General features: G+C 46.6%; 1 protein-coding gene across 18 annotated transcripts in view; it reads right to left on the bottom strand.

Moving 5' to 3' along the window:
* Nucleotides 1-25432, bottom strand: part of RREB1 (ras responsive element binding protein 1) — a 174742-nt gene that overhangs the window by 35760 nt on the left and 113550 nt on the right. For all 18 annotated transcript variants that reach the window (XM_073224209.1, XM_073224205.1, XM_073224211.1 and 15 more), the window contains 2 exons: nt 7193-7337; nt 6483-6619 (listed from right to left, as the gene is read on the bottom strand). In XM_073224209.1, the coding sequence (XP_073080310.1) occupies nt 6483-6619; nt 7193-7337 (282 nt within the window). The remainder of the gene's footprint in view (nt 1-6482; nt 6620-7192; nt 7338-25432) is intronic.

Here is a 25432-nt window from a genome sequence, read left to right on the forward strand (position 1 = left end):
GTCTCGGCTGAGGGTTTGTCCCTTCAGTTCTCAAAGGACTTTAATGTACATGAATGATGCTCTTGTTCTTACCCAGATCCATGACTTAGTCTCAAACAAGAGTTAAAATTGAGGACCGACACGTATTGCCTAACGGGGCAGGGCACCACCGTTTTTTCTTTTACATCACACGCCCTTGGAAGAAGACACTACGTCCTTCTTTTTTATTTATGTTTTTAAAGAAAATGACATAATTCTGGGCTGGGGCAGACATGTGGTGTGATAAATGCACTATTCTGGTACGGGTATTCTATACAGAGGTTAAAGGTACAAGCAGCAGCCCCTAACAGCCATTTATCGGGAATAACTCTCACCATCAAAGTCATGAGGCCTGAAGGAGGGAATATGTAGCCACTAACCAGAGCAGGCTTCCCAAATACCCTTCCTGGAGCACCTAAAATGTGACGGCAGCATGCATATACAATGAAGATTAAGAGTCAAGCCAAGATAAATTCAGAGGCAAATTTATCAGCAATGGAATTTGCAAAAATGGAAAACAAGGCCATGAAAAGGCTTTTTTTTTAAAAACCTGTGACCAAACAATTTTGGGATTAGCTCTTCCCAGTGCTTGTTACAGGAATATTGTGATCACCTGGAGACCTTAACTCTCCAGAGCAAGACGCAAACCTTGAAGTCAACTGAAGAGCTTACGAGCAGTCCGAAGAGACACCTGCCCCCAACTCGGGGGCCTCCTGGGGGGCCTTACTGTCACTTCATTCTATCCAGTCTACCACCGAGGCAGGTAAGGGACAGACAGATGGCCCCCATCGCAAGGGTTTAAACCAAGTTTGTTTTTTGACCGTGCTAAACGTATTTTCCAAAGACTGCTTTGACAAACTGTATACATCAGGAAATGCATTTCTTTAGAATCTCAGGTTTCCCCAACATTCTAAGGAAAATGATGTGTGGTTCTGTTATTTAAGCATATCAAGTCCCTTCAGGCTTCTAACTGTCTGGCCTTTCAACACAGTGGGATGACACAATTTGGTAGGTGGGACTCAAAGCAAATTTAAATAGCCATTCAGTTCCCCAATCTTTACAAAAGCAAAATGAGATAAAAGCAGCTCTTTATAACAAAAAAGACTTAAAGGACAAACTGCCTTTATGGGCTCTGTCAAGTAATCAGTCCCTGGGAGAAGCCCGGCACATGACTCCCAGTTTCGTTGGAATGGGTTACCCAATGGGTGGCACACATACCACACTGTAAGTGTTGTGAGGTTTAACATCTGAAAAAGGACCCACATTCTGGGTAACAGTATCAGAAGGGAAGGCTTGCTGAGGGCCACAGTCTGAGCACTGTGTGTCGCCTCCTTCACCCTCACGAAGTCCTCAAATCCACTTTCTATGGGCAAACAGCCTCAGCTCGCCTGGGGCCACAGTGTGTCAGGCAGCAGGTTGGGGTGGAGCCGCCGGCTTAATTCCACGCTGCTGCACTGCTCTGAGGTCTGTTCAGAGGACAGTTATTTGCCCCAACAACTTCTGCAAACCCATGTCACATTCTTAATGCCTGGACACTGGACAGTGGCTCAACCGGGCGCCTTTCCTGCTCCTAACGCTCCGAGCAGCCAGCTGGCAGCCTCCCTCACCAGAACCTGTGAATACCTTGCTCAGAAAGCTGCAGCTCACCCCGGCTTCCTCCTTGAGATACTGAATTTCTAGCTCATTATAGTGTTTTAATCCAGAGACTGACATTCCTTTTTTAAAGGGATTTCATGCTTCATTTTTCCTGCTGTGTCTCCAGAGGCAAGAAGGGTAACTGCAAACAACCTCTCCTCAGAGCCCCACCCAGTTCAGACATTCCTCTCCCCTGTGCCCACCCTCCCTCCCTCCCTGCCATCCCAGCCACCAGCCAGAGAACTGACATCCAACAGCTGCACTAATCTCTCCCAGTTGCCGGGAGCAACAGGGACGGCCCTGTGACAGGGCTTGGCGAGGAGGTAGAGGCAGCCTGCCGTCCCCACGCCCAGGCCTCCACCAGGCCACGGCACAGCCCGACACCAGGCTGGGGCTGCTCCACCACCCCAGCAAGCGAGAGATGGGCTTGGTCTGAGGGGCTCCCCACGGGGCCGGCTGGGGTGAGCCCGGAGGCTGGGGGCCTCCCTGCTGTGCACGGCCTGTTCTATGAGCCCCCTGCCAGGAGGGGTGGAGGGCCCATCCTCTCAGAGGCGCCTCCAACTTCCAGGCCGACCAGGAGGTGACCCTCTCCACCCTCCACCCCAGCATCATTTTATATCTGCCTCCACCTGGCCACGCCATGGGACTCTTAAACACAAGGCCCTGACAATATTTTGTTATACCCTTTCTGGTTTTAGGATAGCCTTGAACAAGTGTGGGTCCATGCCATGGGAATTAATGCAGGGTCTCTCTGAAGGTGATGGGGTGTGCACGGTGAAAGGAGGCAAAAACTCCTTGGAACACTCGAGAATCCAGAAGGTTCTGGCACCACTCTTCACACCAAGTTAAGGGGTGGTCCCCAGCCACCTCCCATCTGTAGCGGCCTCTCCCCACCCTCACGGGGGTGGGGTTGGGGGGCTTGGGGGTAGTTGTGGGTCAGAGCCCACTTGGGTTCCCCAGTACTAATCCCCAACAGATTTCAGGGTACCACGTTATAATTTCTCTCAATTTTATCACACTGAGGAGGGCCTCAACCCGGAGGAGACGATACAGCACCACTGCCAATGGGAAATGTCAAGGGAAGCCTTCCACGGACCGGCCGGGCTCCCTCTGCCTGCACAGCAAGCAGCCCTGCCCCTTACTTGCTTTCTGACTGGCCTGGGAGGCCTGTCTCCAACCACAGTCGAGTCCGGCCAACTGCCTGGTACACAAAGCGCCCGGATCACCTGCTGGATACATTTTAACTAAATAATCTAAAAGTTATTTACTACCTGATCTCCTTTAATCAAGAAATCATTTTGCCAAATTCTGCTCTCAGCAGCAGACCCGGAGCCATGGTGACAGGCCAGCTGTCACTCCTCCCAGCCTAGCCCTCGTCAGCCTGGACAAGTCACTCAGACACAAGCCCAGGGGCCTCCGCAGCACAGCCGCAGCCCTGGTGCCCTCCCCGCTGTAGGCGGGCTCGTCCTAGACCCGCACCTGCTGGGGAGGCTGCTGTGCACTTGAAACGTTCAGATGGAGATGGACTGTGGCTGTACCACACACACGGGATTGCAAACCCCTTGTATATAAACAGGAATGTAAAAACTATCATTGGCAATTTTTATACTGATTATATGTTGACACTGTATTTTGGATACAATGGTATAATGAACAAAAGTATGACCAATTTTGCAGTTTCCTTTTACTTTCTATAATGTGACTATGAGAAAATCTAAAACGACACATGCAGCTCATATCTTACTTGTATTGGTTGGTGCTGACCTGACTTCCTTCCCAACTAACTTTGTTCATGGCAGTGTATGGCCAGTTCATCTGTTCTATTCTTATAACCAAGCACGACATTCAACACCCCGAGACATCCTCACTCAGGGAAGTCCTTTTTGCATCCACCTGCTCACTGGATACTCTGTCCGTCACTTCTGATTCCAAATGCTAGCTCCCAGTAAGCCCTGAGCTTCTCCTTGTGTGGGAAGCTGTACAGAGGGGCTGATTTACTGCTGGTCATGTCAGGGCATGAGCGATACCCGGCACTAAGAGCTAGAGTCGCTACAAGCAGCTTTGTATCTTCCTTTTCCTCTATGCTAAGACTTGGTTAATTTGAAACACAGGTCAGTGGAGGAGAATGGCCTTCACAGTGTTTACACGTGTTTGGATTTCAAGGCTTTTTATTAAGGAACAGTGGGCACCTTGCCAGCATTGGGGGTGAGGGGTAAGGGGGCAGGAGAGAGAGACGCCAACAGCTGTTTTGAGTTTTAAACTTTCTGTCTAAGCTGGTAGCATCCCACTGTGGTTCTGCTGCCTCTGGGGTTTGCAAATGAAGTGGGTGTCTATTTTAGCTCTGGGTTAACAAGCAGTCTCCCACCAGCTACTGTCACAGTTCACTGCCTGGCTAGGCCCTGCTGGCTCATGCCTGCCCCCATGGCCTCCTCTGATAGCAGACTATTATGTGGAATGGTAGAGCAGAGAGGAGAAAAGGGAAATTAACTATGTTCCGTAATCAACTCCTTTTGGTTTCCAGACACGAGCCCCACTCCCCAAAGCAACAGCCACTAGACAGGAGGTGGCCAGCTCAGCCCCCACAATGGGTGTGCTGTGGAAGCTGGGTCCAGGGGCTCCCCTGGGTGGAAGGCTGCCAGGACAGGCTCAGTCTCAGGCTACAAAGCTTCTCCAGCCACCCCCTCCCGACAGAGGGCGTCACTACTGAGTAGGCAAGGAGAAGAGGAAGGACATGGGCTCAGCTTCAAGGCCTGTCTGCCCATTGGCCTTGGAGTCCCGTGAGTGGATTACACACCACACCTTGCAGGTTGGGGCAATGAGTGTCCGATGCAATCCCATCTCCATCCTCTCTGAGTAGCATGCCTGCCTGCCTCTGGAGAGGTAAATGCCCAGAGGGCCCTTCTCTAGGCCAGTATTTAAGGGGGACACTCATCTTCCTGGTCTCTGCTGCTATACACTGTGCTGTACAGGTTCTGGCTGCCAGAAGTCTCTTATGGGAATCCCATTATTTTCCTCCAGGAAGGAATCATCTAGAAGGGGGCGAATGGGTCGTTCCTATGATGCTGTCTGATCAGAGATTAAAGCATGACATGGAGCAAAGCACACAGAGCCCAGAGAGGCAGGTGAGTCCGCTCTACAGAGTGGGGTCAGATGCTACTTGCCAGGACCACTAGGCCAGAATTGGGGTCCCATGTGCTATTCCTGCCTGTGCCCATGCCTGTCCACGTGAGGCTCCTCTGATAACTTCACCTTCATTTGCTGAGGTGCTCAGTCTAGAAAGCCATTTCCATATTCACGGCCCACCACAAGCCCACTTCCTCGGGATGCTGTGGACGTTAATGAAGCCATGAAGTCAAAGTTCCTGAATGTCTCAGAACTACAGGGCCCACAAAAGGAAGAGCCAAGAGTTTTTTCTTGGTAGACAGATTGGTTAAGAGACTGAATTGCAGAATTTAAGGCCTGAAAGGGAACACAGGGATTGTCTGGTCCAGCTTTTCTTGAGGTCAAGATACAGCTGGTCCAGCTCCCATGTGAGCCTGGACAGCATCCTAAAATCCTGACCACCAGCCCATGCCTGTTCCTATGCTCAATTCCCGAGCTGGACAAGTTATGTTAAGACATTTTATAGCACTTCAATTGCTCAGCAGTTTAAACTCTTCATAAAGTTTGTTTTTTCCCCTAATAGAAAAAAGTCAAGCTAATGTGAATGGGGGTAATATCTGACATGGCTTTAAGTTACCATACAATCAGGCTTTTCCCCCAATGCAGAAAGTCTTTCGCTTGCTCAGACCTCTTCACTCCTAAGTCACAACCAAGCACGTGTCCCGAGGAAGGAAATCTGGCCCATATGTCTGTGAGTCAGACATGCCCAGATTTCCCTGCTCCCGGGACGTCTTCCGAGACCCAGAGCAGCAGCCCCGCCTGCACCTGACTCTGTTCTGGGCCAGCCGGCAGGTGTACCTTGCAGGAGAGCTATTTTCAAAGTCTGGCAACTCCACCAGAGGCCCCCTCCAAGGCACATTGTTCTTTTCAATGTGAAAAACGACAGAGGTAGCATTTTAAAAGGGGTCATTCTATAGGAAAATATTTCAAGCCTAATTGTTCATGAAGAACGCAGCACTTTCTACCTGATGAAAAACTTCTCAGAGAAGGTAGAGAAGGAAAGCGGAGTCCCTGCCCCAAATTATGCTGGAAAATTCTATTACCACCCATGTTTTGCTTGAGAGGCTGAGGGTCAGGAAAACTGAAACCAGCGAAGACTTAAAATTGTGTCTGGACCAGCAGGACAATCACCTTTCACTGTGTCCCTGCATCACCGTGACACGCCTCACTTTGGCAGGAGGGTTTTGCACGAAGTACAAGTCTGTCTGACCCCCAGTGCTTTCTTAGGTCTCTGCTACCTGTCCAGTGCAAACACTCCCGAGCCCCTGACATGCCCTTCCTCTCCTTATCCCATTACAGGCACAGCTAACAGTCATTTGAGCTGCAATGCCTTTTGTGAAGGGAATGTATCTGCTGCCCAAAAGCCCTGGGATCAGGTTGGGGGTGGGGGGCCTCATGGTGACGGCTCCAGAGGCCTTACCAGGAGCGAAGGAAGCACTGCGAACCTTGGCGAACACATCCTGTGCCCATAGCTACCTCTACTTTCTCTCTGACCCTTCCCAGCCTGACCTGTGCACAGCGCATGCCTTTGCCGACTGCTGTCCTGTGTTCACACCCAAGTCACACCATTGTAGCCCAGTTTGGAGTAATGGGAAATAAGGATAGGTCATAATGAGAAGAAACAGGAAGGAAAAAGAGCTTTCCAGTATATCGCCCCACTCTCCTACCTTAGTGGGTTATCTGAGTGGGTCTCCATGTGGGTCTCCAGTCCATACTTGCAAACAAACTCCTTGAAACATACTGGGCAATGGAACACTTCATCAGCCTTTTTGTCCAAGTCGCCCGACTGCGCATCTTCTACCATCTTAGGGAAAAGGAAAAAAAAAGGGAATTCATGAGGAGGCCTTCACACGGGAGTGCCTCGGAAGAGAAGCCAGTGCTAAATCCAGAGACCACCCCCAGGGAAAGGATGCCTCTCTCTCAGGTATTAAGGATGCTACCGACCAGTCCTTTCTTCACACCACAAATGCTCACTGAATGCTACCATCCATCTGTCCATCCACCCACCCACCCATTCACCCACTCCCAACTCACTCATCTGTTCATGTATTTATGGAGCACCTACCATCTAACAGACACTGGGAATACAAGAGTGAGGACAAGAGCCCCAACACTCAGGCGCTTCTACTCCAGCTGGAGAAACAAAAGCCAGCAGGGCAACGAGCTCTCCATTTCACCCGGGGGCTCAGAGAGGAGGCCCCACGCACCAAGCACATGCGGGTGTTCCCTTCTGCAGACACCTTACAAACAGTGCGGGCAAACACAGCTAAAGCTCGGGGTGGATGCCAGCCAGTTCCCTGAACTGTGAACATAAAGACACGCAGATTTCTGCCAGCAGCCCCGTGGTTAGGCACGTCTGTGCTGGGAGCAGAGAGACCTTTTTAGCAGGTGCTGGGTCTTCTTTCTCCGACTCGGCATCATGACTCAGTTTCCTTTTGGAGGAGAACCTCCTGCGCTTCAGTGGGGACGGAGGGGCTGCAGCTGTAGCACTGTTAGGGTCCTTCTCATGAATCTTCATATGTCTGGAAAGAGCACACATACACACGATGTGACTTGGCAAAAAGCTGAACTGGTCTGTATCTTTTCACTTTTTTACATTTTATACTTAGGCATTGGCACTTAAGTTTTAATGAAAGCAAAAGGGTATAATTTACAGCAACTTCTTTTTAAAGCCTTGTAACCCCCTTGAGTCCTCTAGAGCTCCTGCAGTGCACCCAGAATGTCGCCCAGTGCCTGCTGCCCATTGGAGGACATACTTGAGCCTCATGGGCATTGATGAGTTGAATCTGGCGGCCTGTCCTACTTACTCAGACAAAACATACCACTTTAGAACATGCAGTCCTGCAGAGCAAAGACTTTCCAGACCCCTCTTAGTTCATACACCAAGTAACGGCTCTGTATTTGCCCCCAGAAACCCCACCCCCACCTGCATTCTCTCTCAGCTGCAGGGTTGCATCTGACAAGTGCTGACAGAGCAAATGCCTGGAAACCCGAAAGCCTCTCCATGCTGAGTGTGTATAACATGCACATGATCATGTCAGAATAGCCGGCACAATGGAGTAAGTTACATGTTGCAGCACTGACATGTGCAGGGCCAGGAATTCACATGTACAAAAGCATTACATATATAGCATGCACGTGTCTGTTCCAAAAAAGAGTTTTGTTGACTGATCTAAGTGACCTCACTTCATCAAGTTCTAACACAAACATTGTTAAGAACAAAATCCCCAGACCTGTAGGAAGGAAGAAAGACGTTGTAAAAAAGATAGTTGGCCTCCATTTCCTTTCGTTGTGACATAAAAGGCTGAGTTTTCCTAATGACAGTCATCCTCACCATTGTCATTGCTGACTAGGGTTAAACTGTGCCGATGCAGGACTGTATTTTCATACACAACACTGCTTTATGGTATTGTATTACCTTAGAGAAGATTTTAGCCAAGGGACAGGATAGTATAAAGCTTTCATAAACTATCCTGTCATACTTTAGAAGTTGATTCAGCTCAGCTCAGCTCGCTTTTTGCTGCCTGGTCTTTGGAGGGGGCAGGCTGAGGACGGAAGGGCAAAGCGGCTCGTGAACCACAAGCGGCCACAATTTGGGCTCTAGACTGATTCACTGAGATGGCAGAGGTAACACCTTCCCCTCATGTGACCTCTGACCTGCCACACCTGCCAGAGGGTGTGGAGGTGAGATGCCGGACTTTCCTTGTTCTGGTTCTACAGACATAGTCTAGAAGGTCGGGGAAGTCCTCGTGTTTGCCCAGGCCCGACTCTCCCCTGCCCACCCGCCCACCTGTCCACCAGCAGGTCGATGAGGCCTAACCTTTGAGGAAATAAATGGGCCTCAGGGAAGAGGCTCAGGCCACACCTCTCTTCTAAGAGGGGGAATCTGCTGTGGAGCAGAAAGACCTAGTGAGAGGAAACGGGGAAGAGTCACATTCAGCCGCCGCGCCCATGTCCGTGCAATTCCTTGCTCACATTATTAGGAAAGGATGCTTTATCACTAGTTCTTGGTCTCCTAAAGCCTTGGCAAAGATAAAGGGGGCAAACAGCCTTAATTCTAAGAACCCCCCTCTATTTTAAGGTGCCTGGGATTTAAGGAGACCATCACTTAATATCGGTGTTTGGAGGGAGAAAAAAGGCTACCAGTTTCTTTTGACACTTATTCTGTGGCACATTCTAATTTCAGAAATGTAAAAAAAAATTCTTTTAAGCATCTAAGAATTGAAGTCTAATAAACCAAGTGACATACATTAGTGCTTAAACCCACCTTTCTGACAAATCACCCAAAATTAATAAAAAAAAAAAAAATCACTAACCTTTTCTACAGCCAATAGGTTCCCTGTTAGACCATGAGGCTACAGTACCCATGGGTACCTTAGACACGATGATGCTTAATTATCTGGCTCTTGGGATTTACAATGGCAGCTGTTTGCAGAGCAGAGCAGAGCAGGAATGGACTGAGCACTCTGTGAGGGTCTGATGGGGACTTCCCGGGGGCTTATTTCCAGGGGGCAGAGAGGCTGCCTGCCCAGTGTGGGGGCTGACGCTAGGGCCCCAGGGCCTCTCATCTAGGACACACTCCAGAGTCCACGAGTCCGAAGGCTCAGCCTTTGGATCTGTGTTCAGGATCAGGGCCTAGAATCTTCAACCTGAACCTGGACATTGCCTCCTGGAGTGACTGTAGCCACCGTCTAGCAGTTGGTACCAAACCCGAACCAAATTTCCCCGGGAAATGAAGGGCCCACAGGTCAGGCAGAGAACCTCTCCTACCTCGAGTCCTACCTCCCTCTAATTCTGAAAAACTGGGGTTGCCTTTGAACTGCGTCACTGCTAAAGGCAGCGAGAGGCGGCCAGATCAAAGCAGTCTCCAGGGATTTGCGCCGAATGAGCCTGTGAACACATCAACCCACTCCAGTTCTCCGACTGCGCCTGGCTGGAGCGTCAGGTCCAAACCTCAGGCAGTGCTCCTTCTGGAACACTGGTCGTTGGCTGAGACGCAGGGAGTTCCCAGCCTCTCCTTTCAGCTACATGGAGGACAGCTGCAGGCTCGTTTAAGAACTCAATTCAGTCAATAACTGAGCTGCCAGCGTCTGGTTGCTCCAGCCATTTCTGAGGTTGGATGTGATCTATAGTTAAAGATTCTCCCCACCCTGACCCTTTTTCTTCCCTGCCCTCTGACAGCAGAAGTGGCAACATTAGCTGTCCACTTCCTCCCAGAGGCTCCCAGGACGTGGGGTGCGCCCGCATGATGAGCAGTGATGGCATGGCCAAAGCAGAGAGGGCTGCTGGACAGGAGACAATCCTGCTTCTCTTCTTTAGAAGGTCTGGGTTTGTTTTTCTCCCAGGTTTTGTTTCAAGGACTAATGCATCTAATTTCCATGTACACTGAGAATCAATAAATTACACCGAGCCTCAGAACTGGAAGGGGACTAAGATGCCATCCATCCTCCCACTCGGCACAGAAAGTCCCTCTGCACAGTATGCTGGAGAGATCACCATTTAGTTCTGCTTGAAAACTTCCAGCTACGGGGACTTCTCCATTTTCAACAGTGCTAACTGTTACGGCCATTTCCCAGTGCTGACTCAACAATTCAGTCCTTCCTTTAAATGTCTATCTCCTCCGGGGCGATACCATCCGCCTACATTCTCTCCTAGAAGGCAGCTCCTCAAATAGTTCAAGATGACTGTTGCATTTCTGCGAAGTTTCTCTTCTTGAAACCGAACAACTCCAGCTGAGGGATCAGCCAGACCCTGCAAGCTCTGCTTTTAACCCTGCTGAATCACTGCACTATTGATCTGCAGAGTCCCTCCAGTTTGCAAACATCCCTTCTGAAATGTTGGATCACCAGCGTGGATGTGGTTGGAAGATGAAGGGCAAAGAGCTGGGATGAGCACGTACAGAAGGTGAGTAACTGGAAATGGGGCTCCTGTGCAGGTGAACAGCGACGTCACACCCTCTGTTCCTATGAAGATTCTCCAGGATTTCTTCATTCAAACTGCCAGCTGTTAGCATCTGCACTTGAGCAGTTAGCATCTTTTCACTTTCCAGATTGGCAAGGATGGAAATGTGCAATGTTTGGGCAGCAGAGAAAACCAGTTCCTCACACATGGTTGGTGGGAGTGAAAAACCAGTAACGATCTTTCTGCAAAGTGGTTAAGCAATGGGGGTCAGCATTTTAGATACGTATGCCCTTTATTCCAGTAATTCCACTTCTAGACGTTTGTCTCAAAGACTAATAAGTGGACAAAGGTACACAGTCTGTGCACAAGGACTGAGGTATCATAACTCACAGACAGATACACTACAAAATCATGAATAACCACAGGATTTTTAACTGGCTGGTCTTAATATTTTAACCCGGCCATTTCGATTTCACTCTTGCTCTCCTAAAGTTCACTCTCTACACAGCAGCCAAGGTGGGCTTCTAAACCACGCACCAAATCATGTGACTCCACTCCTCTGCATAAGGCCTCTGACGGTCCCACTTTTAGAACTAAATCTGGCCCCTGCCAATTTCTGGAGTCTGGTCTGTGAGCACCCCACCCTGATCCCAAGGCCCTCTCAGACACACTAGTTCTCTCTGGGTTCCTCAAGCTCCTGCACCTTCTCCAGCCGGCGGGCTGGGGCCCTTGCTGCTCCTTCTGCCTGCGCTGCTCCACCCGCCTTGGGCTGGCTCCTGCCACCAGGTTTCATGCAAGCACCACTCCCCTCTCATAGGCTCTCAAGCCTATACCCATTTTTACTTTGCTTGCACATACCAGCACCTGAAAATTAACTTGTTTGACTGTCTCCTTGGTCTCAATTGAAATTAAGTTTCATTATACCTGTGTCTCCCCTGTTCTCTGCACTAGCCCCTGTGGCACACAGTAGGTGGTCAATACATATCTGCCAAATGGCTGAATGGATGAATAAGCATATATATGTTAAATGAAGTATATGCAGAAAATTGGTTACACTTGCAGGATCTCTACAACACATGTCCTCAGATTTCAAGGCACCCTATATAATCTACCATACTAGGATTTAATGTGAGCAAACCTGGTAAGACATTGTACAGTAGACAGTGCTATAATGAAGGGATCTGAATGAAAAACACCCCAAAGATGAACACTGGAGACACATGCAAATATTTTCCTTTATTGGCATGAATCTGCATTTATGCATACAAAATTCCACACACGTTCATAGGACAGAGAAGTTCATGTAAAGTCAAAGTAAGCTTCTGTTTATGCCATTCTAGAATGTTCCTTTGGAGGCATATCACTTCAGTAGTAGAAATCCTGCCACACTGTGGTCTAAGGAAGGAATTTTAACAGAACTTTGCCAGGAGGTCCAGTGAAACCTTCCACTCATAATGCCCAGGGGGGCTTTTACAGTAATGAACTGAAATAAATATTGCAGATGTTTTTTAAACACAAAAAATCTAAATCTGAGTACCTCTTTAGCTCTGATAGACGCTTACTTTAAATTCAACTCCAAGTGTCTTCTGTAAGTGTAATCGCTCATTTTCTAAAATGTGAGAAGTTCCAACTCAGCTAGCGTGGCCTTCAGTAAGAATTCCGAATGCATCAGAGCCAAAACAAGTGTGCCACACAAGAGCTGACTCTCACTAGTAACTCAAAAGAGAGAGAACCAGTTCCTAAAGCACACCCCTCCTTTTCTCCCCTAACTTCCTTCCTCATGTCCAGGTCCAAATGCAGGAACATTCTGCTGCCCTCTTCTATAGATTTGGAAATGGAGGTAAACTCTTACCCATTCAGGTTCTTGCTTGCTCTCATAAGCAAGCACGAATCTGGGGAGATAAAGCCAATCTGGGTGGGAAGATGGAGTAGTAGATAGAGAGACCTTGAGATGGCAATGAAGTCTTAGGTGGAAGGAGCACTAAGACATTTCAGACACTACATGCTGGTTCTACCATCTGCCAACCGTGGAGACCACAAGTGACTCAGGCTACCTCCATTTCAGTCTCCACACCTGTAAAATGGGGATCATACTGCCAGCCTCCCAGAGCACTGCATTTTGAACTGTGGTCTTCCAACCAACACTGTCCAGGAGCCTGTTACAAATGCAGATTCTCAGGCCTGGTCCCAGACCTGCAGACTGAGAGCCTCTGGGCCAGGGCCCAGCACCCTGGTTACCACAGCCCTTCATGTGACACCCATGCCCGCTCAAGTGTGAGGACCACTGGATTGCAGTCTTCAACACTTTGTACTGTACATAGGTTTGGTGAACTACCTGACTAGGATGCTACCGTTTCTGGGATATGGGCCCTACACTTCTCCCAGGCTCATACCAAAGCATGCCAGCAGCCCCGGCACAAGTTTTGCCATAACAAAAAAAAGTTGGGAAACTGAACATTCTTAAAATGATTTTTGGGGTAAAATCCTTTGAAAAACTCTCCACAGGTGGAAGGATCTACCTGGTAAAAGGCGTCCTCATGGCACGTCTCAAGCATTCCTCGAGCTCTCTGTATCTAATCTACCTGTGAAGGTCAGAGCTCAGGTTAGATCTAGATCCTTCCAGCACCTGCTAACTTTTCTGTCTTAATTTCCTCATAGGTTTTATTAATCTAGGAGCTCAACTATTTGATCCTCTGAGTGAATGGCATTATAAGAAAGGTTACTCTTTCAGTGCCCAGGACAGGAGCTATACGCAAATGGCCCTCAGCCTGCTTGGAGCCCCAAAACCTAAGTCAACAGGTCCAAACAGGTCTTCATAGCTTGGTTACGGATCCTTTCCCATCCGTACTATGCTGGCATTGCTTTTCCAACAAAGCCTTGAGATAACCAAAGGGAACGAATGAGATTAAGAAGCACCACAGCTCTGTGATCTACGTTTTGGGCCATTCAGTCTCCAGAAAGATGTGTATACATTTCTGTACAGATATTTAGGAAAGGCATTTAAGGGCAGAGAGCTCTGAGGGATGCTTAAGTCAAATCCTGAGCCAGCAAATTAGAGAAGGGGGAGTGAAGACTGAGGGGGACGAGAGGCCGGGAAGGCTGGCAGGGCGTCACCCAGGCGGTTCCCGGTGGGGCTCCACCTGTGAGCTCAAAGGCACCTTCTAGCAATTCGGGTGTTGCTCAGGTTCAGTCTTGCTTATGCAAGGGCAGGTCATGCCAGCTGTGCCAGGGTGTGGAGGAGGGCTTGACAATGCAGGGTGTAAGCAGCCTCGCTGACCGAGGAGACAGAATGCTCAGAAAGGTCTGAAAGCCAGCCTAGTGTGGGGTACTGTCCTCAGAGGGGCATTTCCCGCTGTCTGCTGGTGGCTGTGGGGATGCCTTGCTGGGCTACACCCAGGGAAATGCTTAGGTGCCCCAGCCCCCATCCCCGCAGGCCAGCGGCCCACGTCCTCCAACTTGGGCAACATGCCCAGCAGAGGCGATGGTGAGGGCAAGTCACTCCTGCTGCCCCTGCCTCCCTCGGGGTGAAGGATGAGTGAGGCACAGCCCATGGCCCACCTCCACAGGATCCTCTGCCCCGCACATGAGAGCAGAGGCGTCGTTCTCCCTCCCAGCTGATTGCAGCCTAGAGCTCTGGCGGTGCCAGTGTATGAGAGGCTAAGGAATCTCAAGTCCGAGTAGGGTGTAGAGGGGTTCAGTGTCAAGGTGCGCACTAACCATCGTCTTTGCTCTCCAGGCTCGCCAGGCTCCTCAGCCCAGAGATGCCCTCCAACCCCAAGTCAGGGGTACAGTTCAGGTGGGATCCCAATTCCTGCTCTCCTGTCTCTGGGTTCCTCTGTAGGGTTGGAAAAGGCTGTTCTTTCTCCATCTTGGGCTCGTGTAAGACCCTGCTACAAATACTCCCCCACTGCTGGACAGAGCGGGATTTGATGTCCCTCAGTGTCCCCAGTCTCCCTGCCAGCCTTCCGGAAGGAGACAGGTCTCCTTCTGGCTCCTGCGCTCCCCCCTTGCCTACTGACACTGGAAGCCACTGACCTCGGGACCCAGCCGCGCACAACATTCTCCAGTTCCTGACTGTCCCCTTAGGAAACAGGGCCCTTCAGTGCTCATTCTCAAGCTCCTTCCTCCCTTCCTGACTTTCAAATACAGTGTAGGGGGGCCTGGCAGCAGCCGATGTCAACAAATATCAACCTTTAAGACGTCTTTATTCGAGACCCTGTTCCTAACTGCCACACCTTGAACCAATATACTCTAAACCTTCTTGTTCCTTTCATTCCCTTTTCCTGCCCTTGTTTCACTAAAATAATTTTTCACCTGTTGTAACACTCTCCATACAATATTTGGCTACCTGGACACTTGTTTATATTACCCACAAAGATACACAGTACAGATTTCCATATAAAATTACAGATTGTTAACAAACAGAAGGTCTCACAGGCTGGATGAATTGACCTCTCTCTCACCCACAGAGAACTCACATTCATGTAGAGCTGAACTGGCCTGCCTGGACTACCCTGTGTTGATCCAGGGAAATGGCAAATAGAGAGTGACCGCCTTGCCTGACAGTCCGTCAGACATTTCGGGGTGGCCGCAATGTTGTAATGGCATCTTCCCCTTCCCTGGGCTAAACTTCCCCTACTTCTTCAACCTTCGCAGTGCAGCCCAGGTCCCAGTCTCGCATGCAGAGCTGGCTCTGTTCCCGGAGGGACTCCCGTATCTATGTCTTACGTGACTGAGTCCATCTGAAGTTGACCTTCCCAAAGTCACCAGCCCAGAACCTTTACTTCTGTGGGGAGCAACCACCGAGAAGAATGCTCTTCCATGGCGAACGGCTAAGAAACCGCAGTCAAGCCGATCCCCAAACCTGAGCGCCATGGTGGGATGGAGACGCCCAAGTCACCGGGACCCTTTCTCACTCAGTTCTGAGGGGAGCTAGCTTTGGCTTTCTTAAAGAAGGCAGAACCCCATTTTTCATGTCCTTTCTTCCTTCTGCAGAGGAGGAAGAGACAACTATCTCCATAATAAGGCAGCACCAAGTCACGGTTTGCAACTCCTCAGTTTCTTCCGAAAGAGGAACGAGAAATGCTTAGGCTGGGCAGCTGGGGATGGCCTGCCACGCGCTGGAGGGGAAACGCGCGACGTGCGTGGGTGCAGAGAGGCAGCGCAGCGGGAAGGACGGTTTTCCTCTATGGGGACACTCCTTCATGCTACCTAGAGGCCACTGAGAAGCAGCCAAGAAGGGGATCAGGCCATCTCTGATTTGAGAGAGAAGAAAATGAACATAAGTGAATCCAAAGAGAAACGTCACGTATGAAAACCCACTGGGCAACAGGGCCTTCTCTGATGGGCAGTCCAGTCGTCACCCTCCATCTCACATGGTCCCTGCTGGCCAGCAGTGACACAGAATCACCTGAGGTGCTGCACGGGAAGAGCAGCATGCGGTTCCGGACAGCAACCCAGGGAGAGGGCAGCCTGGGAGGAAAAGTCCATGATGTACTGACGACCTTGGCCGACCCCTGTAACGTCCCAGACCTTAGTTTTCCCACCTGTCAAATTGGAACAGTCCCCTTGAGTGAGCTGGTTTATATAAGCATGAAGAGTAAGAATGAAGTGCTGACACTACATACCAATGAATCCATTATGCAACTGAATTTCTGGTTTAAGGGAATAGAAAATTCTCTCCATTGAAGGCCAAGACTCATCAACCCAGAGCCCTTTAAGAAGCAGAGAAAGGCCAAAGGGCACCTACACATGCCCCAGGGGAGGGGAGTGGGGATCCAGTGCAAAAAATACAGATGCTGAGATTTCTGTGCCACTTTTTCATAGAGGGCGGTATATAGAATTTGCTGCTAATCACCTTCCTTAACAAATCAGAAAAATGTTGGCAGTGAGTGGGCACGTTTCGATGTTTGCTAGCACCAGCTTGTTCAGCCCAAACAGGTCGGACAGGTTGAATATTTAAACAAAGGCGGAAAAATGCATGGCATAAAGCACACCGTACAGCAGTGGGGCTGCAGCCAGCACACTGCAGATCCGAGCTTGGGATCTAACGCTGGTGACCAGGCCCGCTCCCGCTCTCCTCTGCCTCCTCCATCTCACTTTGCTCCTCTCATATTCTAAAACTAAACAGGACACGCAGGTCTGCTCTAAGTTCTCAGGCCCTCAAAGAGAGAAGCAGCAGGAGAGGGGGCGGGGTGTGTCAGGGTCTGGAGTGGAGGCCAGCTCTCCGCTCCTCACCTCACCCCCAGCAAATACGTACCTTACCTTCCATGACCTAATTTCTAGCGCTCACAACTGCCAGGCTGTTCAAGTGTGGGCAAGCACGGATGCTCCAGAATTTGATGCCATTCCCCAGTTTTACCTGGTACAACTGAGCTTATGAAATATCACAACAAGGAATATCAAAAATACTGTACCATCTGCACTCACAAGAAAATTTCTTTTGCATCTGTTTAATCTCCACAAACTAATTAGACAAATACCACTTCTGCCAAAACAGAAGGAAACCTAAATTATCAAAACTGGCATCCAGTTGAAATAATCAACTATTTTATTATGAAGCAGACTGTAGATTTGAGAAACATGATAGGATGAAATAGGGTGCTGTTTAACACATCCCTACCCTTGGATAGATGAATAAGCATGCTCTCTTTGGAGTAAATGAACTTGAACTTGTCCTTCAGAAAAAATGCAGAATAAAAAGTGAGCACCAGCCACAAGTTCATTTTTCGAATATCCTTTCAAATAACAAGCTATGGTCACTATTAAGTAAGGGTTATCAGGAAAGAAAGCAAGCCAACACAGAGGGAAAATGTTTCAGAGAGTATCAGTCTAGCAAACACAAAACAGCGCTGCACAAGAGACCGCCAATACTCAAACGGGTTAACTTTTGGCTTTGCTATTTTCTTATGCTGTTTCTTATTTGAAGAGTAAAATTGTTATAAATCGTTCTTTTTCTCAGAGAATAGTGGTAGTTTTTTACTATTTGCAGATTTTTAAAGTATAAAGTTAAGAATCCTGAAAAGGACCACAAACTCTCATGTAAGAGTATTAATGCAAATCCACGTGAAAAATATAAAAACATCACAGAACAAGGAATCCCCAAATGTTCAACTAATGAGGATTTGCACAGGATGGAAAAGGAGACCGTGGTGTGCAGCACACGGCAAACTACTCCATAGAACACATCTCTGGGGCTGTCAGGGTCTTAGAATGAAGCTATGTTATCTCATGGGTGAAGGTCACGGAGTCTGTCTTCTTGGTTTTGTAAATACACATGCTTATGGGCATGTAGAGGGACTGGGGCTAAATTCTCTAAGGGAGAACAGAGAGTAAGGGGTGCCACAGTTTGTGAGACATCTTACATGAGCTTCGGGATATATGACAGCATTTAATTTTCACAAAGATGAAGAAACAGGGGTTCTCTTTGTCATTCTGCCAGGCATCCTTTACCAGCCTGAGCCAGTGAGGAAGGAAGAGTTCTCAGAGGACAGAGAGAGGCCGACTTTATGTAGACCATGACTGAAGTTAAAATAAAAGCACACAGGCTTCAATGTCAGCCAGTGGGATGCAAAGAAAGGCTAAACACGTTTCGATATAGTCAAACAGCAAATTCATTTGGTGAAAGTTCAATAATGCTACTGGGGAACCAATCACATAGACATTTTGCTGTGATAAACATTTTTGTGAACATTCACTCTTAAGGGGAAAGTTCTGGGACTCTTAATGATGTGGACTCTCAAGAGAGTGAAAAGCATATTAAATAGAGTAGCAGGGGTATAGGGTATTAAACTTAAATGACTGTTTTTTTCTGGTTCAAAAAGTTTCAACCCTTGTTAAAGAAAAGCTTTCTAAACTATACCCAAAGTATGCCTATTTCAGTACGCAGGATGCTAAACATAGGCACTCCCTGGATACCCCAGTACTCTGCCATGAAGCCACCCAGTACTCACGGACACCCACAGTAAGGCTCATGTGTCCAGCAGAGTTCACGCAGTTGTGCTGGCTGGGGATATACCACAGATGTCCCACTTGCACAGCCCACCTACTGCTTTGTAGAAAGCTGCATGTGTGGTCACAGAGCACTTATCATCTTCTAAGTGGAGCCGAATGTGTTAAGATCACTGAGCATCCCGGAAAGATACTTCCTTCTGACCTGTCTTTCCCTCTAAGGGCAAGATACTTAATTACAGATAACTGAAATGTCATTACATAATCATTTCCCCCTTCTTTTTAATAGAAATATTTCCAAGGAAACAAAACATTCATATAGTCCTGGGTGGGGTGGCCAACAGATTTTTATTCTACAAATCATTTCTTACCACCAGATACTTTCCTTCCCTCAAAGGAACATGTCAGGGCAGCAGGCACCCACGACTGAGGCTGGTTCCAAGGAAGGTGGGGCTGGCCGAGCCTTGGAGGGCTCACCTTCACTATTAAGAAGTAGCAAGTACCAAGACTAGTTACAGGGTGTCCTCAGGCCCTTGCTATGATTACCCCAAGAGACATTCACAGGGCCCTCCCTCTTGCTGGCTCTGAGGGGGAAGAAGTGAGCAGCCCCTTCCGAGACACTGCCCTGCCTCTGCCCCTTCTGTCCTCTAATGCTGGCCACCTGTTCAGATACCCAAGTTCAGCTGTGCATGCCAAGGGCTGGCTCTGCCGAAGCATCTGAGAGTAGTGTGCTAAATTCAGAGCCTCTGGGGTCTCATTTGTCATGGAGTAGGTCACATTTCTGTGCAGTCAATGTTTCCTTCCAGCATAACAGGAACACATAAGCCTGTTCCTGAAGACTGTCCATTATCCAGTGGCATCCTCAGGGTCTACGTCCCCTGTATTTAGCAACAGAAAAAGTCATGCCCATTGTAGTCAGAAAGAGCCCAGGACGAGACAGCTAGATGTTCCAGTACTTTCCTTTCCTCGTCTTCACCCTTCTAATGACACAGCTGAAATGAGAACACATCCTTGCTCTTTGGAGAAGCTAGTTAGGAAGGTTATGCCTGCTGGGCTCCTTAGCATGTCCTTAACACAGCACAATCCCCACAACAATCTCTACAGCTTAAAACTCTACAGTTTGTGAAATGAGGAGCAAAGTGGAAATTAATTTCCTTTCTTCCCAAGGCAATTAATTAGTCTGCCAAAGAAAAATACCCATTTCAGAGGTAGGATTTCCTCCAAATGAGATGTTTCAATCCTCTCTATCAAATACCATCACTTCTTCCTAGCTCTACAATCCAGCACTTTCTGGAAAGTTGTGCAAATTACGAAAGTCACTGCCTTTTTCCTACATTGAGCACTCCCTGAGGGCGTGCTCTGGCTCAGTTTCCCAAGTTTGTTTTGGAAGACAAGCACCACTCAATCCAAATTTGCAACGTGGGAGCAACTGATAAAGAGTTCTGGGAAGTGAAAAGCTGGAGCCACGGTGATGTTTCCGTGATACATGTTTGCACTTGGTGGCAGCCTGTTATTCTGCCCAGGAACTAAGCTATGGTTACAAAGGTTTGGGATGAAGGACTTCCAAACCTCAGAACATGAGAATTCACAGACAGGGAAGTGGAAACTAAAGAATGGTACCAAATCTGGCAATAAATCGAGAAGGTCTCTCCCCCACGCTTTTTCACTGTGAGCTGGAATCTGCATCATGCCAGTCTCTTCAGGTACCAAATACAATCACTTTTAGAACAGGATTTAAATTTATGTGCTAGAATTAAATTACAAGAAGTTACGGGCTTTATCAGAGCTACAAAACAACTGCCAACATTATTATATATAACAATTTAATGTGCTACAGGTCCTGTGAGGTTGATTTTCTTTTCTTAATACAATTCTGTTGAGTTGATTATATGCTGAGGGTTCTCTCATAAAACTAAGATAAAGGAAATGCTACAAAAAGACCAGCTAGCCTTATAAAGAAAGATAACCAACCTATTCTTATAAAGTGACCTATGGCCAAAGGAAATAGCTTATGTTTCTTTGTAAAGTGGGTGGCTACAAGGAGTACCTCAATCTTAAGTAATAATAATCTGAAACTGGAAAGGATGTAGTTCCTAGGTCCCTGTTATGAGATGCATAATGAGGCCCTCTGAGTGTTGCAGCAACAAAAATCTGGGGGTGGGGTAGGAGGGGAGCCCAGAATGCTTCCTCCAGCATGCTGCTCAACAGTCAACCTGGGAAGGCCAGGCTTATCTGGAAGAATGTGCACACACGGAGATATGCACAGCAGTGCACGTGCAGGCGACCTTCAGAACAGGGCGGCTGAGCAGGAGGCCAATGGAAGGTGAACTATGTGCTCCTAAGGGACACTGTGCTCCAGGCCAGCCTTGTAGAATCAAACCTTGGAGAAGTGGATCTAGAAATCCACACTGCAGGGAATCATTCCATAGTAGGGGTCCTGTGACCCTTCAGGGGAGACTGCAGAGAGAGCACAGAGCCATGTCACAGGAAACTGGCACAGAAAAGGGGGCCTAGGGCAAGTTATAAACAAGATCAAAACAAGGGTGACAGGTGCCTAGCACATAAGGGGACACACAGGCCAGAGGGCTTCTAGTGCTTAGCTCAGCATACGCTTCAGGGCCCCTAGCAGCGAGGTCCTGGCCCCACTCCATCCTAGCTGGTACCACAGACCTTGGGAAGCCACGGTTGCAGAAGAAAAATGAGAAAAAGAACTTTGGTCTTGAGCACCAAACTCACAGTCCATGCTTTGAAAATCAAGTGACGAAAAAGCTGATCAGAACTTAGGTCTTTACTCTTCTTTTTAATTCCTGCCCACACATCACTGAGCAGTTCTGGCCCCTGATTAATGTAACACAGGTATGTACTTAAGAGAGATCACAGCTCCCTGTTGGAGTCTTGAATTCTGGAACACATCCACTGGGACAAATAAATCTAACTCCACTCTCTCTGGCACATTTTTGTAAGTGTTCTCACATTTTTATAATTTTTTTTCCAGAAGCACAGTTTCACCAACAATTTAAGGTGGTAATGTTGTGATTGATTACCAAAAAAAGCCAATGTCCTTTTAACCATCATTTGCAATTTTCTGCAGGGAGGACAAAATAAATGTAGCGCGATAAACTCAAGTATTCTAAATATATATCTGTTACTTAAATTGCAGATTTAGGACAGCCAAAAGTAAAACCAAACCAATAAACAAAAACCACCTTTTTTCTGTCATTATATGAATGTTTACTTGGTGAGTTTTCCCTCAGCGGCACACATCTCAACAATACCGGTGACCATTTATTCACAAGTACTATTTAACATACACTTGCCTGAGTGTTTTGCATGTATTAATTTATGACTCCCCACAATGTTCCCGTGGCACTGGTATAGGCATCACTGCCTTCTACATGTGAAACAACAGAGAACAGAGAAGCCTAACAGGGTCACACGTCTAGAAGCGGCACACCTCTCACATCACAAGGTGTCTTCAGCTCTGAGAATACTCACAAATTCAGAAACACCCCCCAGCTAGGACGGTCCCACAGTGCACAGTAATCCTTCAGAATGCTTTCACAAACATTACTGCATTTAAGTACATGGTTTTACTATGACACTTTGTTAAAGAAGAGAAAAATTAAGAGATTTCTGCAAGGCAGTGCAGAATTAGGACTAGACATAGTACTGCTTTTCTATGTGTAGTTAGGGCTGAAGGCACCTTGGTGATAATTTGTGAGAGGTGCGCCACTCCTAGCTGTGTGACCCTAGACAACTCAGCCCCCAACAATTAGTCATCTATTCTAAATCAAGGTGACTTGCGATACATAAAATTAGTGTGAAACCCATAATTAGCACAAACACCCCCCTAAGGCCTGCTTTGAAAATATATTTATAAATAGTAATTTACAAACTACTTGAATATACACTGTTTGTAAATGAGAAATGTATTTCAGGATAATACCAAGGGCTATATGCTGTAAAAGACTGAAGATCCTTTCTGTGTATACCCAAACAACACACTGCAATAAAATTCAATACAAAGCTATTCAATGCCCAGGTTATATCTAGTAGGATGGCCAAAACAGTTTAACATTGAACATGATGCTCTAAGACAATGTGGAGTTGTCTTGTGGTGGGGAGGGACTGAAGACTGCTTTTCTCTCCTGTGCAAAGTGGCACTCTTAAGAGCCACATGGATTATTTCTCACATGGTAATTAAAAGCATGGCCTCTCAGTCTGACAGCCTTTGTTCAAATCTCAGCACTGCCTGTTACCTCCATCCCAAGCAAACTTCCTCATTTGCAACATGGGACAATAGTCTACAAACCTTACAGGTAGCGCACGTAAAAATAAATGGAGTCTTCAAGGAAACAGAAGACTCAAACAATGCATAAGGCAGCCAGACCTAACCGCACAGTTAGAGAACACTCCACCCAATAGCAGCACATCACATTCTTCTCAGACAGACATGAGACATTCTCCAGGATAGAGCACATGAGCACAAGCTAGGCCATAAAGTGAGCCTCAATACATCTAAAAGGATTGAAATCATAGCACATTCTCCAACTATAATGAAGTAAAATCAGAAATTAATAACAGAAAAAAATTTGGAAAGTCAAAAATATGTGTAAATTGAACAAACACCCTCTTTAATAACCAATGAGTCAAAGAAGAAATTATAGGGGAAATCAGAAATTATGAGAAGAATGAAAGAGAAAATACAACATACAAAAACATACAGGATGCATCTAAAGCAAAGCTTAAAGGGAAATTTATAGCTGTAAATGCCGCTATGAAGAAAGAAGGTCTCAAGTCAATATCCTAATCTTCTACCTCAAAACACTGGAAAAAGAGCAAACTAAACCTAAAGCAAGCAAAAGGAGGCAAATACTAATACTTAGAGCAGAAAATTAATGAAATAGAGAACAGGAAAGCAATAGAAGAAAATCAATGAACCAAAAAAATTGTTTTTTGAAATAAAACAATAAAACTGAGAAATGTTTAGCTAGACTGCCTAAGGGAAAAAGTAGAGAAGACTCAAATGATACAAATTAAAGAGGGGACATCATTACTGACCTCACAGAATAAAAAGATTTTTAAGGGGATACCATGAACAACTGTATGCCATCCAACTAGTTAACTTTAAATAAAAGCACCAAATTCCTAGAAATGACAAAAACTACCAAAACTGACTCAAGAAATAGAAAATGTTCACAGACCTATCACAAGAAAAAACTGAATTAGGACTTTAGGAACTACTGAGAAATAAAATGCCAGATGGCTTCACTGGTGAATTCTACCAAATATTTAAGAGTTAATACCAACTCTTTACAAACTCTTCCAAAAAGCAGAGGAGAAAATCCTTCCTAATTCACTCCATGAGGCTGGTATTACCCTGCTATACAAACCAGAAAAGGGCATCACAAGAAAACTCTAGACCAGTATCTCTTACTCATATGGGCAAAAATCTTTACCAAAATCCTAGCAAACAAATCCACCAACATATGAAAATGATTATATCATGTGATCAAGTGGTATTTATCCCAGGAATAAGATTAGTTTAACATCCAAAATGGAAGAGAATAAAGGACAAAAACAACTGGATCATCTCAACAGATGCAGGAAAAGCATTTGACAAAATCCAACACCTTTTCATAATACAAACACTCAGCAAACCAGGACTAGAAAGGAACTTCCTCAAACTGATATAGGGCATTTATGAAAAACCCACAACTAACATCATATTTAATAGCAAAAGACTGACTAAATGCTTTCTCCCTAAGATCAGAAATAAGATAAGGACGCTCGTTCTCTACTCTATTGCTCATTGTGCTAGAAAACCAGCCAGGGGTAGGAGGCAGAAAAAATAGAGACACTCAGATTATTTCAAAGGAAGAGGCAAATCTACCTCTATGATAGAGGATGATATGATCTTGTATATAAAAACCCTAAGGAATCCACTAAATAACTCAGAATGAATAAACAAGGTCAACAAGGTTGCAGGAAACAAAATAAATATAAAATAAAAAATAAAAAATAAAAAAATTAAATTAGGAAACAATTCCATTTATAATACCACCATAAAGAATGGAACACTTAGGAAAAAATTTAACAAAACAAATACAAAACTTTCACTCTAAAAACTGTAAAACATAGTTGACAGAAGTCCAAGAAGACTTAAATAAATGGAAAATATTCCATGTACAAAGACTTAATTATGGCAATACCCCTAAACTGATTTACACATTTTGCAATCTGTATGATTCTGTCTTGATTGCAGAAATTGACAAGGTGGTCCTAAAATTCATATGGAAATGCAAGCAACCCAGACTAGCTACAGCAATCTTAAAAAAGCTCTAAGCTGGACAATTCACAACCCCTGGTTCAAAACTAATCAAAAAGTTACAGTAATCAGGACCCAAGGAAGACAACACCAAGACATACAATTAAAATGGCAAAGATCAAGGATAAGGACAGACTTTCAAAAGCAGCTAGAGAGAGAAAAAAGATCACATACTATCAGGCCATCATCAGACTTCTCAACAGAAACCTTACAGGCCAGAAGGGAGTGGTACGATATATTTAATGCAATGAAACAGAAGGGTCTCGAACCAAGAATACTCTACCTAGAAAGATTATCATTTAAATTTCAAGGAGGAATTAAACAATTTCCAGATAAGCAAAAGCTGAGAGAATTTACCTCCCACAAACGGCCTCTACAGTGTATTTTTGAAGGACTGCTATAGATGGAAGTGTTCCTAAGGCTAAATAGCTGTTACCA

This window comes from Manis javanica, chromosome 16, assembly GCF_040802235.1.
Source record: "Manis javanica isolate MJ-LG chromosome 16, MJ_LKY, whole genome shotgun sequence".
NCBI classification, from domain to species: domain Eukaryota; kingdom Metazoa; phylum Chordata; class Mammalia; order Pholidota; family Manidae; genus Manis; species Manis javanica.